Genomic DNA, 15,306 nt, shown 5'->3' with positions numbered 1-15,306 from the left:
TCTGTGGTATCTGTATGTCTTCTGGGTTTTTTTTGTAGCCACAGGATTGTTTAAACGTGCTTTTTGTTTTTTCTTTTGAGGTGGTGAAGATTAGATCTTCCATTTTAAGAACCAAGACCAGTGCTTGCCCCCTGTAGTCATATAGTTTGTGCTTTATAGATGTTAACTGCTCATTTTTGTGATGCAATCAGTGTGCCTGGACGGAAAAAGCCTAACCTGTGACTGATACTCTGCTATTTATGCTGAGTGGCTTAGAGAAGGTCACTTCCTGGAGCTTTGTTTTCAACTCTATACGTGGCAATAACAAAACTTCTTGCCCACAGTTGAGATTTCATAAGTGAAAGTCCATAGCATATTGTTACTAAACCTTATTCCAGAGCTCAAGAATACGGAATAGGCAGGGAAATAAGTTCTGTTCTTAGAGATGCATAATCTTTTACATCGAGGACTCTCTGGTAAGGCTTGGAGTAAATAACTGTCTTGTCCATTTGGCTGCCATAACAAAAATATCATAGACTGGGTGGCATATAAACAATAAATGTTTATTTTTCACGGGTTTCGAGGCTAGGAAGTCCAAGATTTTGGTGCTGGCAAATTTGGTGACTGGTGAGGGCCTGTTTCCTCATTGACAGCTGCCTTCTCTCTGTAGCCTCACATGGCAGAAAGGACCAAGGGAGCTTTCTGGGGTCTTTTCCTAAGGTCACCAATCCCAGGCGCCTGGGTGGCTGTCGTTAAGCATCTGACTTCAACTCAGGTCATGAGTTCAAGTCCCACATGGGGTGAGCTCAGGCCCTGCTTTGGGTGAGGACAAGCCCCAGGTGAGCCCCACTTCTCTCTCTCTCTCTCTCTCTCTCTCTCTCTCTCTCTCCCCCCCCTCCCTTGTGGGATTCTCGCTCTCTGCCCTCACTTACTTACGCCCTCTCTCTCTCTAAAAAAAAACAAAAATGGCACCAATCCCAATCATGAGAATTCTGCTTTCATGACCTAATCACCTCCCAAAAGCTCCATCTCCAATACCATCATATGGGAGCAATTAGGATTTTAACACATGAGACTTGAGAGGACACAGATTTTTATCTGTGTCCTTTTATTTTAGGCTAATTTTAGGCTTAAGGAAGAGTTGCAAAGATAGTATAGAGAGTTCCTGTGTACTCTTTTAAAAAAAAATGTTTTTTAATGTTTATTTTTGAGAGAGAGACAGAGTGTGAGCGGGAGAGGGGCAGAGAGACGGAAACACAGAATCTGAAGCAGGATCCAGGCTCTGACCTATCAGCACAGAGCCCAACGTAGGGCTTGAACTCACGAGCTGTGAGATCATGACCTGAGCCGAAGTCGTCTGCCCAACCGACTGAGCCACCTAGGTGCCCCTCCTGTGTACTTTTTATTCAGTGTGCCCTAATGTAACATCTCAGATCACCAGAGTATACTTGTCCAAACCAAGAAATTAACATTGGTACACTACTGTTAACTGAACTACAGACAATTTGCATTTCCCCAGTTTTTCCAGTAACGTCCTTTTTACGTTCCAGGATCCAATCCAAGGTACCACACTGCATTTAAAAGCCTGTTTAATTTTGTTTAATGGTTAACAGTTAACTACAAAGGTGGATTTTCCTATCTTTTCTATAAACAGCCCTTGAAACCATTTTTAAGGTTGGGAATTGCTGTTCTAGCCCTTAGGACGCGTTAGAAAACGTTCATAGATTAAAAATGAAAATAGTTGGCATTCCAGAAGATAACTGTTTCTTGGGAGCAAATGTCTAGCAGTTAAGGAGCCTTCTGCTGCCGTTACCAAATGCATTCTTCTGAAGTAATCTTTCACTGCGGCCATGAGAATATGGTGGTGCCTCCTAAAATTCTATGCATTAGAAACAAGTTGACTGTAGTTTTCAGTGGTTCCAGGATTGGGATTTCAGTACTTAGCAAACATTTACTTGTTGGGCACACAGCCTCATGCCAAAGACCATGCCTATGGCTGAGCATAGTGCCAAGGTGGAGACCACGTGCCCTCTGCTCTCAAGGCTGCAGGTGACACAGGTCAGTAACTTCCAGGGAGCAGGTGATACAGAGGCAGGTGAGCATTCCGAACAAGGGTTCCTGGCCAAAGGGAACCATCCTGTGAGACCTGTGCCTCTATGGTTGCTATGTAGTAGTGATCCCATGAGGAGCACCATAAGCTTGTAAAATTCTGCTTATGCTCGTGAATGCTCCTCAAGCCCCATCATGCACATGAGCATTTTAAAATGAGAATCCTTACAGCCAAGACACTCCACCATGATCCAGTCTTCCCCGAGTTACTTGACCTTCCAACCCCTTTGTCACATAGCAGCCCTTACAGCTGAAGGAAACCCATGGTAGGGATGTTCTGAAACCCCATCCAGGCAGAAATCATTTTGTACAAGTGTCATGTTAGGGTGGTTCAGCCCATGTGAGGAGATAAGATCCACAGATTTCTTCTGACTCTAAGATCCTCTGAACGAGCAACCCTAGTTCTAGTCAGCCTTCCCAGCAATGAAACTGCAGTGGAGTGTGTCATGTACTGGTAGCTACAGGGACAGGAGCTGGGGAGTACTGCCAAGTTCAACTGATCTTCCTCAGCCCTTCAAACCTGTTTAGTGGGAGAGGAAGTTCAGATAGTCATTTTCAGAAATGCCCACAAATTGTTTAGCTTAATGGAATCTGTGTTTTCCCACTGAATATACATAGCTTTCTAATGCTGTGGTTACCCCTGAAGGTCAAAAGCTCTCTTCATTGCACACCCACACTTCCCTTCAGTTGCATTAATTGATTGAATTGTTTTGCTGTTATAGGAATCAAAATTTTAAATGTGTGGACTCCTCGACCTAGCAGTTCCACTTTCACAACTTTCTTTTAAGAATTAGACATACCCACGGTATTAAGTAGTTTAAAATAGGAAATGGCTTAAATGCCTATTAAGAGAGACTAGTTAAATTATGCTGCGTCTACTAATTGTTATCCAAGTTTCATATTGCTCTAAAAACTTGGGATGACATATCCTCTGCAGATCATAAACTTAATTGGGGAATTGGAGGTGGAATGAAGCTGGATCTTAGAAGTGTAGAAAAGCCAAAAGAGTGGGGTTTATAAGTATAGATTATTGTAGGATGTTTCGAATATGTATATTTGAGCCAGTGACTATTTAGTATCTGCTGTATGCTAGATAATTGTGTCAGATGCTAGGAACACAGACAAGACACAGTGTCTGTGCTGATAAGTACATAAAGAGGGAAAATTGAATAATGCCTAATTTCGGTCATTGTATCCCAGAAGAGGTTGATAGTTTTGAAAATAAAGGGTCACATTGCTTTTCTCTGTTAATTGTCTAAGTGCCTAGAGCCCTAGTTCCTGAATGGCAGCCTCAAGTTTGATTTTCTGACTTACTCTGAGTATAGCTGATAGACAGTATCCCAGGCTACTCTTGTGTAATCTGAGAAACCCAAATCAATCTACTCCATGTACCTACATATTTGTAGGAAGGAATTGAATATACTTTTACCCATAAAAATGATGATACTAACTTATCTCTAATTTTACTTCTGTGAATCTTTCTGGTAAAGCCATGTGCATAAAGTTCTTTAGCATAGTATAACTTACGATAGTACAAAACTGGGATCAACTCAGATGTCTAACTGTAAGAGTATGGTTGGGTCATTCGGAAGCATCCTCTCAGTGGAATATCATGCAGTCATTAAAAACAATATGTGACAACATGCAGAAATGCTCACAAGATGGCAGTAACTAAGCAAAGCAGGGTACAGAGTAAGTTCACACTTAAGATTATAGTTACCTTAGGGGCGCCTGGGTGGCGCAGTCAGTTAAGTGTCCGACTTCAGCCAGGTCACGATCTCGCAGTCCGTGAGTTCGAGCCCCGCGTCAGGCTCTGGGCTGATGGCTCAGAGCCTGGAGCCTGTTTCCGATTCTGTGTCTCCCTCTCTCTCTGCCCCTCCCCCGTTCATGCTCTGTCTCTCTCTGTCCCAAAAATAAAATAAAACGTTGAAAAAAAAAAAAAAGATTATAGTTACCTTAGACACTATGTAAACCAAAGGACTGGAAAAAATATATAGTAGTGATAATGTGATGGAGTGGTATGTGGTTTATTTTTCTTTTCCTTTATTGTTTTTATGCAATAGTTATATTGTTTCTATTACTTTAGAAATTAGGTTAAGGGGGAAAATATCCAGAGCTGAGAGTAAGCTCAGCTTGATTGATTTCTGTGGTCAAATTGCAGGCTTGGCAGGGTGGGGAAAAAGCATTGATAAATCCCATTATAGAAGGAGTGCCTGTTATTGATTTATTGTGCTTTGATTTCCCCTCCTGGCTCCAGGAATTGAAGATGCTCAGATGGGAAAACGAGGGTACCTGACACCGACCAGCGCCCGAGAACATCTTATTGCCCTTTGGAAGAATGAAGGTGCTGTACCAACCTAAAGAAATAGAAATAAGTCTTTGGGCTCATTTATCCAGCCTTATTATTTTTATTTTTTCCATGTTGTGGTCACTGTAATCTCTCCTGAATTCATAGGTTTGGAGCTGGCTTCAGGGTACATTGTCATTGATGCATTAGAGACTAAGCAAGAATCCTGAACTTGACAATTACCATACCTGAACCTGGGCATTAAATAACAGCTGTGGGTAGGCCTTGCTTAATACAGTTTGGCAGATTTCTGGGAGGTACAACATAACTCACTTTATTTTAAAAGCCTGTAAATAACTTTTCAAAAAAAGAATTCTGAGGGAATTCATCCTGTGATTCAAAAAGTGAATCCTAACATGTCTTTTCTTAGGATTTTTCAACATTTTAATTTCCTACAAAAAGGAAAGTCTTCCCTTCCTTTTGCGTGTACAACAAAAGCTAGGCAGTATATTCAAGCCCTTGTGTCACCACCCTCTGAGAGTGCTCTTGTTTTGGAACACTGAATGCAAACTGCTGTGTAATGCTAAACACTTAAAAACGAAAATGTTGCTGAAAGGATAAGTGATGTCAGGGAAAAAAGAGCACTCCTTTAGTTACTATGATCATTTCTGAGGTAGGCCCCAATACTTTTATTCACTCTGGATTTTGCTTTTTTTTTTTTAACCTTTTTTTAATATTTATTTTTGAGGGAGAGAGAGACAGAGCATGAGCAGGGAAGGGGCAGAGAGAGAGGGAGACAGAATCCAAAGCAGGTTCTAGGCTCTGAGCTGTCAGCACAGAGCCCAATGTGGGGCTCGAACCCACGAACCGTGAGATCATGACCTGAGCCAAAGTCAGATGCTCCAACAACTGAGCCACGCAGGTGCCCCACAGTTTTTTGTTTTTGTTTTTTTTTCTAAAGTAAGCTTCATGCCTAGCATGGACCCCAACACAAGCTTTGAGATCAAGGCCTGAGCCAAAGTCACTTAACCAACAGGGCCACCCAGGCACTCTGATGTAGCTTTTTTTTTTTTTAAGTTTTTTTTTAAGTTTACTGGAAACTTAAAATATAGCTTTGATCCACAAAAATGATCCCCTCTTGGTAGCATACGAATGGTGTTTTGTTTTGTTTTGTTTTGTTTTTTGTTTTGTTTTGTTTTGTTTTTGAGAAGGCTAACTTTTTTAAATTTGATTCCCCCCGTTTTTTAGATACAGTTTTTGTAAAAGCCAAAGCCGTGTGTGTGTGTGTGTGTGCGTGCGCGCGTGTGTGTGTGTGTGTTAAGTCTGATAGTCCAGGAAGGTAGTGAGAAACAAGGTAAAGATGTTTACCATCCTTGTCCGTCTCAGTCCCCGGGCTGAGCACTGGGGTCCCCGCAGTGCCCGTCCTCAAGCTACCATCTCACCTGCGTGCACGTTCTCAACATGCAGACACTATTTTTTGCTTGTTTTTAGAAAGAAAAATGTGATTTAACTCCACATGTTGTCTCATATTCTGGGTTTTTTTTCACCCAGTAGAATTTTGTGGTCATCCATCCCTGCCCTGACACATAGATTTAAATGATCATTTTGGTTTATTTCAAATACAGGATTCTTTCTGAATTACCTTTTTTTGGGACTGGAAGATGTTGGCATGGAGTCCAGATTCAATCCCAGTATGTTCTTTTTGGATTTCTTGGTGGTGCCCCCCTCAAGGTAATGCCCTTTAATTGACTTTATTTCACCTGGAAAAGGTTTCTTGAGCGATTCATTGAATAATGACCTCTGGGAGAGGCTTGAAGGGCCAGGGCACTGAGAAGTAAATCAGCAGTTCCACACCCAAGTTGCGGGTAGTTGGGAGTATTGTCTTGAATGTAATAGAAATGTTGGTTGGTTTCTAAGTGTGGTGGGTTGTGAGTTGCTCATAGCAGGGACAGGCAAGAGTCTGAAGAACGTGACCCTTCCCTCCCACTAAACAGTTCCGTGTGTCCCCCTACAGGTATCGCCCTGTCAATCGGCTAGGGGACCAGATGTTTACTAATGGCCAGACGGTGAACTTGCAGGCTGTCATGAAGGACATGGTCCTGATCCGAAAACTTCTGGCGTTGATGGCCCAAGAACAGGAGCTGCCATGTGAGGTGGCAGCACCTGCCAAGGATGAGGTCAGGGCTGCTTTGGAGCTGACGTCATAAGCATATATGTTTAGTTCTAATGCCCACAGTGCAGATGCAGAACGCTGGGGGTGCGGGGAGATGCTGGTTGGGAATTCTGTACAGCTGTGTGTGAGCTCTCATTTGGGGTACCTAGGTAATGTCAGGGGGAAAGCATGATATGAGCATGGGAAGATCTAGGTTCTGCCCCAGTAACCTTTGTTGAGTTGCTTTAATTTCCTGGGCCCATTTCTACCATAAAATGTGTATGGTTTGTGGTAAGAGTTTATATAGAGGCTGTTCTGGGCCACCTAGCCTCACTAGCAGTGATTGGCAGCTCCAGAAAGAAGAGTCTGTCGGCTCTAAGAATGTTTCTTTTGGGTTATGGTGCCAGAGCCTGAGTCATCCAGCTCTGTTTTTGGCTCATTAAGACCTCTAGCATTGGGTTCAGGAGGGCAGTGTTGTTGATTCTAGGAATTTCCCAGAATAGGACTGTCAGGTTTGAGGCTTCAGCTTCGTTCTCCGTAAACAGTAGAGCTGGATTCATTTTTCCCATTTCAGCCGACTTTCTGAGCCTACTTCAGTATGCCAGGTCTTCCATGGGTATAAAGATGAATCAGGCACTCAGAAAGCTTGCTGAGATCATGGAGATCCTTCCCCGTTCCGAGATGCCGTCTGGATGGAAGCAGGAAGGCTGTCTCAGCCTTGAGTGGACAGGGCTCTCAGGCTGCTTCCAGCTGCCGGCAACAGTTCGCTGTGAGCCAGTCCCATCACCAGGTGGCGCCACTGTCTGCCTGGACACTTGTGCTGTGGGTTATCCATACTCTCCTCTGGACTGTCTTTGGTTTTAAGTTTTCTGACCTGTTAGCATAGGTGTGCTTTCAAAAACCTTCAGTCTAAGAGGAACATGCCATCTGCAGGTCCTAGTCCAGTTTAGGGGGAAGGCCGTTAAGATAGCCAAGACCAGGGCTAAGAGCTTTTACTTCAGTGTCCCTTGAAATTAGAGCAGCGCTTTGTCAAAAAAAAGAAAATAGGAACAAAAAGGCCGAGTGTCTGCAGAAATAAACAACATCCTTTCTGATTCTTAAGGTCCTTGCTACCTGAAGTCACAGTGCCTCCTTTCTGTGTGATTAACAGGACATGTTCTTATTTCTTTCCCTATTTGCTCCCTGCATTCCTTTTCTGTGGCAGCCCTCTCCTGAATTATGAATGCCTGATGGGGGCCAGGGGCTACACTAGGCACTGAGTATATGCTAGTGAGACAGGGTCTCCTTGCATGAGTCATCACATAGCCCTGAATCAGGTAATATCATAAGCAGTAAGTTAGGCTGACATCGCCCCTGTCGTCATACAGGTGACCATCTCTCCCTGTGAGGCTTCCTCAGAGCAGAAAATATATCTGTCCTCCCTATATCTAAAGAAGATGCCTTTATTTCTCAGGGTGGAGGACAAACCCACTTCAGTAATGGTTTTCTTGGCAGTCTTATTTACTAGAGCTTCGCCCCTCCCCTTATACCTCTCCCAACACACTAACAGATTTCTTCTCACCATCTCACTCACACTGGGGGACATCGGTCTCCAGTGTCATACCCAGCCAGTTGGGGCTAGTAGGTGGCCAGACAGTGTCAGTAGGTGGTGCTGTCAGGCAGCTTAAGGGCCTGTCTCCTGGGCAGGTAGGGAGAGAAGAGAAGGAGGCAGAGCCAGGGACAGAAATATTAAAGAGGATTGGTTCAGATATTCCAGTGAGGCTTGGAGATCAGCCAGTCACTTGACGTATCTCAGTTGGGAACCCACATTTTAATTGATAAAATAGAAAATAACATAGCAAACATTTTTACTTTTAAGAAATTCTTCCACTTATATTTTCGTAAGTGCTTCAAATCAAGATTTTTCCAAAACCATAAACAAAGGTGAAATTCCATATGAGAATCAGTTATCTGGCAGGATAACAGAGTTTCATGAAGAGTATTGAAGGGGCAAGAATTTATACGGTGGTCTGAAGAATTAGGTAGTAAGGGACTACAACAGCTGCTGGTAGCAGACCCCTCCATTACTTTCTTGGGTTTCACAGTTCAGTGAAACAACCTATTGTGTTGGAGAAGCCTACAAGGCACATAATTGTAAGTGGCCTCTGGCCAATAGCCAACTAGGAACTGAGGCCCCCAGTCCAGCCACTCTCTGGGAATTCGCATCCTGCCAACAGCCGTGTCAGCTTAGAGATGGATCCTTCCCGAGTTGAACCTTCAGATGAGACCATGGCTCTGACTGACTCCTTTATTGCAGCCTAGGGGAGGCTCTGAAGCAGAGAACCTAGTTGGGCTGTGCCCAGATTCCTGACTTACAGAAACTGTGAGATAATAAATACATGTTAGTTAAAAAAAAAAAAAGAGAGAGAAAGCTCGCATGTAAACTTGAGTTCATTTTACTATCAGAAAAACAGACTGGTAAATGTATATGATGGGGCTGATGTTATGTTGATACAAACTGACAAGATAGATTTATCAGGACTTTGTCACTGATCCATCAGTGGCAAAAAAGACATAGGCATAAGACAAAAGACATAAAGGCAAACTCCAGAGCTCATCATTTGTCAGAGCTAGAGGAAGAAAGAAAAACAAAACAAAGCCTGGCCTTTGTGAGGTTTTTCCATCATGCCTCTTTTCTTGATTGTGTCTTGCCAGGAAAAAGACTCTTCGATTGCCCTGGACCGATCCTTTTTGAGTACGCTTCCTGGCCAGTCCCTCACAGACAAACTTTACAACATTTGGATTCGTCTTCAGAGCCACGTCAATATCGTGTTTGATAGTGAAATGGATAAATTAATGATGGAAAAGTACCCTGGCATTAGACAGGTGAGCAGGAAGTTGGATCCCCATTGCTAACCGAAGGGGTTAAATAATAACTGTATTTGTTTTGAAACAAGAAAATAATAAGTATACTTTTTTTTTTTTTCTTTAAACTGCTTTCTGTGGACTTTTTTCCTGCATAAAGATCCTGGAGAAGAAGGATGGCTTATTCCGAAAGCACATGATGGGAAAGCGAGTGGACTATGCGGCCCGCTCTGTCATCTGCCCAGACATGTACATTAACACCAACGAAATTGGAATTCCTATGGTGTGTGTGGTGGGGCCTCTGTGCTACTGTTGGGTGTGGTACATGGGAGTGCTCAGGGCTGGGGGGGAAGGTGTGCAGCACGCTGGTTGTGGCTTGGGTGGGGACAGCTTTTGCTTCTTCCTGAACAAGCCATTTGGCAGGGACGTGAGGCTGTGTGATGGTATTGCTTTCACTCTTTACCAGGTCTCCAAACACCTTGTACCTACAAGGAAGACCCTTCCTGGGCAAGCAGGGAGCCAACTGCCACATCCCCGCCTGCCTATCTTCCTCCTGCCTCTCAAAGCCTAGTCTCTAAACCTTCCTAGTCAGATTGAATGCAGGACAGAGACGAGGAAGAGGGAAAGGGGGGGTTTCCGTCCCATGCACTTGCCAGGCATTAGGAGACAGGAATGTGTACACTTAGTTGCCAGGCTCAGGAAGGGAGAAAACCTCCAGAGAGGGCTCTGTGTGTGTGTCATCCATCCTCCCAGCTCCTTGGGGGTGAGCAGTGTGCCCCATCCACCCATTAGTGTTTCCTCAGGGAGCCAGCCTCCTTTTCTCACTTCCCCACCCATTCGGGCTGTGGTGCGCATTAGCAGTAGCGCTTTAATTGGCTTCCTCCTTAATGGGCCTTGAGGTCAGTAATATGAAGGTGGTTTATTTCCCTTTGTGGAGAGTCTCATTTCCTCACACACTGCCCCCTCTGCTGCTCTCTGGGGAGCGCTGGTAATGAGCAGAGCTCAAGTGTTCTGATGGTCCCCTGTATGCCCGCTGCCTCGTCTCTCTGGGGTACACTCGGCTTCCTGGGCAAAGGCACACATATGAGAGGCCAGGAGTCAGAGAAAGCTTAGTCCTGGGCCCACTGCCTCCTAGAGCCATGGATCTTTATGTCTGGAAGCTGGGTCAGGTGGCAGAGAAAGGTATTCTGAAGCCCAGTTGTGACCTTCCTGAGTCTGAGGCCCATTTCGTTGCTATTTGTTGCTTTCTTTGGACAGAAGGCATGGACTACCCCCATAGCCTTTGGCCTCACAATGCATAGAGCATCCCAGCTTTAGGAGAGACCTGTAGTGCTGCGTCTTGTTTCCACCTTCAGAGGTGCCGAGCCTCCCTTTCTTGGATGTGGGTTCATTTCATAATGACTTGTCCTAAGGAGGGACTCCCCCTCTGCCTACCTCCAGCCTGTTCAGGTCTCAGGGCCATGGTAGCCTGGGGGTGTTACTCACAGGATGGCTGTGAGGAGCTGACTGTGCGAGATTGCCTCTTGGTCCCTTGTGGCACACCCTTCCCGTAAAGCACTGTGGAGAGGTGTTATGGGAGCAGAGGAACTGAAATAAGTTTGGGGAATGAGCTAGAGATGAGCAGTGAACCAGACCGACTAGAGTGTCCCCTGAGAGGCTTACATTCCAGTGGTGGAGACAAATAAAGGAATATATAGGAGCATAAACACTGTCAGGTGGTGGTCAGTGCATTGGAAAAAACAGAATAGGCCATGGGGAAAGGGAGCACTGGCTGGGGTGGCAGGTAAGGCTTTTCGCAAAGTGTTGTTTAAGCAGAGACCTGGACAAAGAACCTGGACAGAGTTCAACCAGGTTCTTTATGAAGGACTCTGCATAGTCTCTGATACGGTTGTGTGCATGTAGGAGCATCAGAGTGTTTATAACATTCAGCCACTTAGAAACTTACTTAACCACATAACTCCTCTTGGAGTATATTGCAGGTTAAGCGTTAAGTGGTAACGCTGCACTTTCTCATATATCAGGAGACTGAATTGGTTTCATCTCAAGTGCCACCTTGATTGCAGTGGCAGCCAAAACTGCTGGGTAGAGGCTCCAACGCCATGTCTGGGTTAGTGATGTCTACTGGAGTGGAGAGGGCTGTGGTGGTACTTGAGGGCGGGTATTTGCCGCCTCTCTCAAGTTAGTGTCCCATTCTGTGTTGCCTTTGGGGACTGTGAATTGATTGGTGGGTGAGGAAATGATGAAGTTTTGGAATGGGTGAAAAAAATTTTAATGTGTAAACTGCAACACTCAAATTTTTCTCTCCAGACAGACTGCTAGGAAAGGAGGCCTGATCTCTATTCCCTTAGGGCCTCAAGTCTAGATAAATGGCTTTGTGGAGAAGACAGACAGGATGTTGCATACTCCCTGAAGGACCTTTGTGGCTAAGATAGCACCTCCACGTCATGGGGAAGAAGTCTCACAGCCTGTTGAGTCAGATTTTGAATCTCTATACAATCTTTTCTGCCTACCCCGAATTTTCATATCTACTCCCTGTTTCCAGGTGTTTGCCACAAAACTGACCTACCCTCAGCCAGTCACCCCCTGGAATGTTCAGGAACTGAGGCAAGCAGTCATCAATGGCCCCAATGTGCACCCGGGAGCCTCCATGGTCATCAACGAGGATGGCAGTCGTACGGCCCTGAGTGCTGTGGACCTGACACAGCGGGAAGCCGTGGCCAAACAGCTCCTGACACCAGCCACGGGGGCACCTAAGCCCCAGGGGACAAAAATTGTGAGTAGTGGACAGATTTGCTCAGGGGCTCGGCCAGCTCCTGTCTGGCTCCCCTGTGACTGCCAGCCATGAGTGCTGACACAGGAATCCATGAGCTGTTCTGCCTTCACAAGATGAAGCTTCCCCTGCATGTGGGTGTTCCTTAGGGGTTTCATGGGGCTTACTTTATCTTCCCAGCTCGAGCTGGCATTCCTAGGATCTTGACACCATGATTCAAGCTTCATTTGGCTGTCCCATGACATACAGCACGGTGCTGGGCACACATCAAAGACTCGAGAAGTACTCTCTAATGATGACTCAGTTGTGATCCTGGAGCAGGAGAGTTTGCTGTCCTTAAGCAGGGCTCCTCAAAGGGTGGTTCTGAGGTTAGCAGCAGCAGCGTCCCTAGGGCTTGTGAGAAATGCACATTCACCCTCTTCTCCCCAACCCCCCGCAAAATGAATTAGAATCTTTGGGAATGGGGCCCAGGAATCTGTGTTTTAGCAAGTGCTCTGGAGGGTTCCTCTGCCTGCTAATGTTTGAGAACTGACCTAAAGGAAGGAAATGTGCTATGTCCGTGATAACTGGTAACCCACAGGTTTCATCTGATGCATCATTTCCTGGCAGTTGCTGATGGCTGCTTGTAGTTCTGTGTTAAGGGATCCCAAAGCTTACCTCGGCTCCACTGGAAAGAGTACGTAATTGATTAGCTGGGAGTATGAAATTGGTGAGTGACATTTGTGTCCTGCTAAATAGTAGCCATTTATGCTGGGGGGAGCATAACAGATGACCCCTAGCCAGGCAGTAGTGGCAGAAGTTATTGAGGTGAAATGGATCTTTATTTGGGTTTAACTTAGGGGACTGATAGAGTGAGTGTTCGTCTGCGTGGTTCTCTGACATGTACAGACCTAGTGGCCGACCCAGGTCTTTAGTAATGAGGTGGAGCTCTACAAAGTTTCCATCGGCCTTGAGGGAACTTTGGAGGAGGAACAAAAAGGATTAGGGAAGCGCTGTGGCCTTGTTGTGGTGACTGTTGGTTCTTCACCACAGCCTCTCCTCTCACTTTCTGTCTCACTGCTTTGCCAAGGTACAGCAGTAGCATGCTACCCATTTTCTGCTTTGGCCGTAGGGGACACAGGCAGACACAGATCAGGTCACCTGTTTTGTTCTTTTCTAGTGCATGAAATAAGGTTTATGTTGAGGCTCATGGGATTATTCTGCCTTTCTGAAGCGCCTGGTGTTTTGGTAGGAGCTGTGTAAGGGATGCAGGAGATCTCGAGGTGTACTTCACGTAACTTGTGGGTGAAGCAAGACAAACATGAGGTAGTCTTCCAGTTAACTCAAGCCAAACACGTGAAAGAGTCTCATGGTTGGAAAATTGGGGAGAAAAATGGAGAGTGGAGTGGGGGTCGGCGGTACAGAGGACCCACTGCTCTCTGTGCCGCGCTTTGCCAGTCACTGTAGACAAGGCCGCGCTACTCTGGAGTTTACAGCGTGGTGGGGGCATCACCAGGGAATGTGTGGCATCACTGCTCGGTGGTGTGGCGGACACAACCGGGACTAGCAACAGAGACTTCTGGCTTTAGTGCTAGATGCTCAGCAAGAAAGGCACATGGAAGTCAAAGAACTTTAAAGATAAAAAAGAAATTATGTGTGTTTGATCAAAAAAGTTATAGTTGGTTTTCAGGTGTGTAGATTAAGATGCCCAGTAAGGACGGAAACATACTCTTGGTTTTGGCTTGAATATGCATGATGCACTTACATGCTTTATCGGTATTTATCTTTGTATCTCGATGGTGACTGAGATGCAGTTCTTATTAGAAATAATGTGATGCAGACTCAACAACAACAACAACAACAAAAGGGCTCCTGAGGGTGGGAGGGCACGGAGGATTCAGTCATCAGGAGGCAGGTGAGGGCCAGCCTGAAGGCTGCAGGAAAGTGAAGGTTATGGCAGGGATGTTTGGGGGGAGGGGGTGACTTGGATAGCATGGGGGTCAAGGCTGTGGAAGAGACAGGAGGTGAGAACCAAGTTGTGGTTCCCATCACAGGAGAGTGGCAGTGCCCTGACAGGAGGTGCATCGGGCCCCTGTAAAGTGAGATGATGGTGGGGAATCTAAAGGCCCATCTCTTGTGAGAGGTGGATGTGTGGGACTTAAATTAAGGGCCATAAGAGTTAATTTTCAGAGTGTGAACTCTGAGCACAAAGTACAGTGGAGAGAGAAAATGGGGGACTCACGGGCTGAAATGTGGAAGCCGGAGGAAGGCAGGGAGGACCGGGGAAGCTGAGGGAGAGTGGTTGGGGGGTGGGGGAGCTGGGCCTCCTCATTTGGCATCTGCATCTGTTTCCCACATGTGGTTGTGGGAAAGAGCAGCCCTGGGTATCTTCATATCTCCCAGGGATACCTGTTAGATGCTCATGAAGTTCCATGTGAAGTCTGAGTAGAGTGCAGAAACAGAGAGGGTGCATCCGAATTGTCCAAATGAAGGTCACTTGTGACGCAGGAGAGCAGTTCGAAGAGTGGGAGCAGTCAGGTTTCAGAGCTCTCATGAGGCAGCGGGGCCAGTTGCTAAGGGCATCTGAAAGACCAGCAGAAGGGTACAGGGTTTCTGACGTGATTGGGATGCAAGGATGAGGCAGTTGCACAGAGAACTTGACACGGCCTTGGTTACGTCTGTGGGGTCGGAGATGAGCGGTATCCAGAGCTTCAGAGAGGGAAGGTTGGCCTGCTGCCACAGGCCGGTCAGTTCCTGGGAAGTGACTGAAGTGCGTTCCGAGCAGTGGCGAGGTTGAATGGGGCGGCCCCGTTCGCTGCTCTTCTGACTTCAGTTCCAGTCCTGGGCACACTGTCCCTGTTTTCCCCTCCAGCCTCACCTCTCAGCTTGCCTCCATGTTCCAGCTGGCCCCCATCGTTGCAGAGTCCCTTCCCTTCAGGCCTTGCCCTCGTGTATTTGTGTCCCCGCCTGGATCACTGCCCTCCCCCACGCTCCCGGGCCAATTCCTGCTAGTCCTTCGGGTCTCAGCAAAGCCCTCATCCTCTGGGGCAGGGGTCTGCAAACTTTTCCAGCCAAGGGCCCGGTTGTAAATATATTAGGCTCTGGGGACCACATGGTCTCTGGTGCAGCTAATCAACCCTGCCTTGGGAGTGTCAGAGCCAGCGCAGGCAGCACATAAATGAATGG

At 46.2% G+C, this 15,306-nt stretch overlaps 1 protein-coding gene across 3 annotated transcripts in view; it reads left to right on the top strand.

The window, feature by feature from the left end:
- The window catches only part of POLR1A (RNA polymerase I subunit A), a 75,584-nt gene that overhangs the window by 10,641 nt on the left and 49,637 nt on the right, over positions 1-15,306 (top strand). For all 3 annotated transcript variants that reach the window (XM_023251845.2, XM_023251841.2, XM_045054520.1), the window contains 6 exons: positions 4,346-4,432; positions 6,001-6,106; positions 6,390-6,552; positions 9,222-9,392; positions 9,532-9,654; positions 11,914-12,144. In XM_023251845.2, the coding sequence (XP_023107613.2) occupies positions 4,346-4,432; positions 6,001-6,106; positions 6,390-6,552; positions 9,222-9,392; positions 9,532-9,654; positions 11,914-12,144 (881 nt within the window). The remainder of the gene's footprint in view (positions 1-4,345; positions 4,433-6,000; positions 6,107-6,389; positions 6,553-9,221; positions 9,393-9,531; positions 9,655-11,913; positions 12,145-15,306) is intronic.

This window comes from Felis catus, chromosome A3 (genome assembly GCF_018350175.1).
Source record: "Felis catus isolate Fca126 chromosome A3, F.catus_Fca126_mat1.0, whole genome shotgun sequence".
NCBI lineage: Eukaryota > Metazoa > Chordata > Mammalia > Carnivora > Felidae > Felis > Felis catus.
This window is presented reverse-complemented; position numbering and strand designations above follow the sequence as displayed.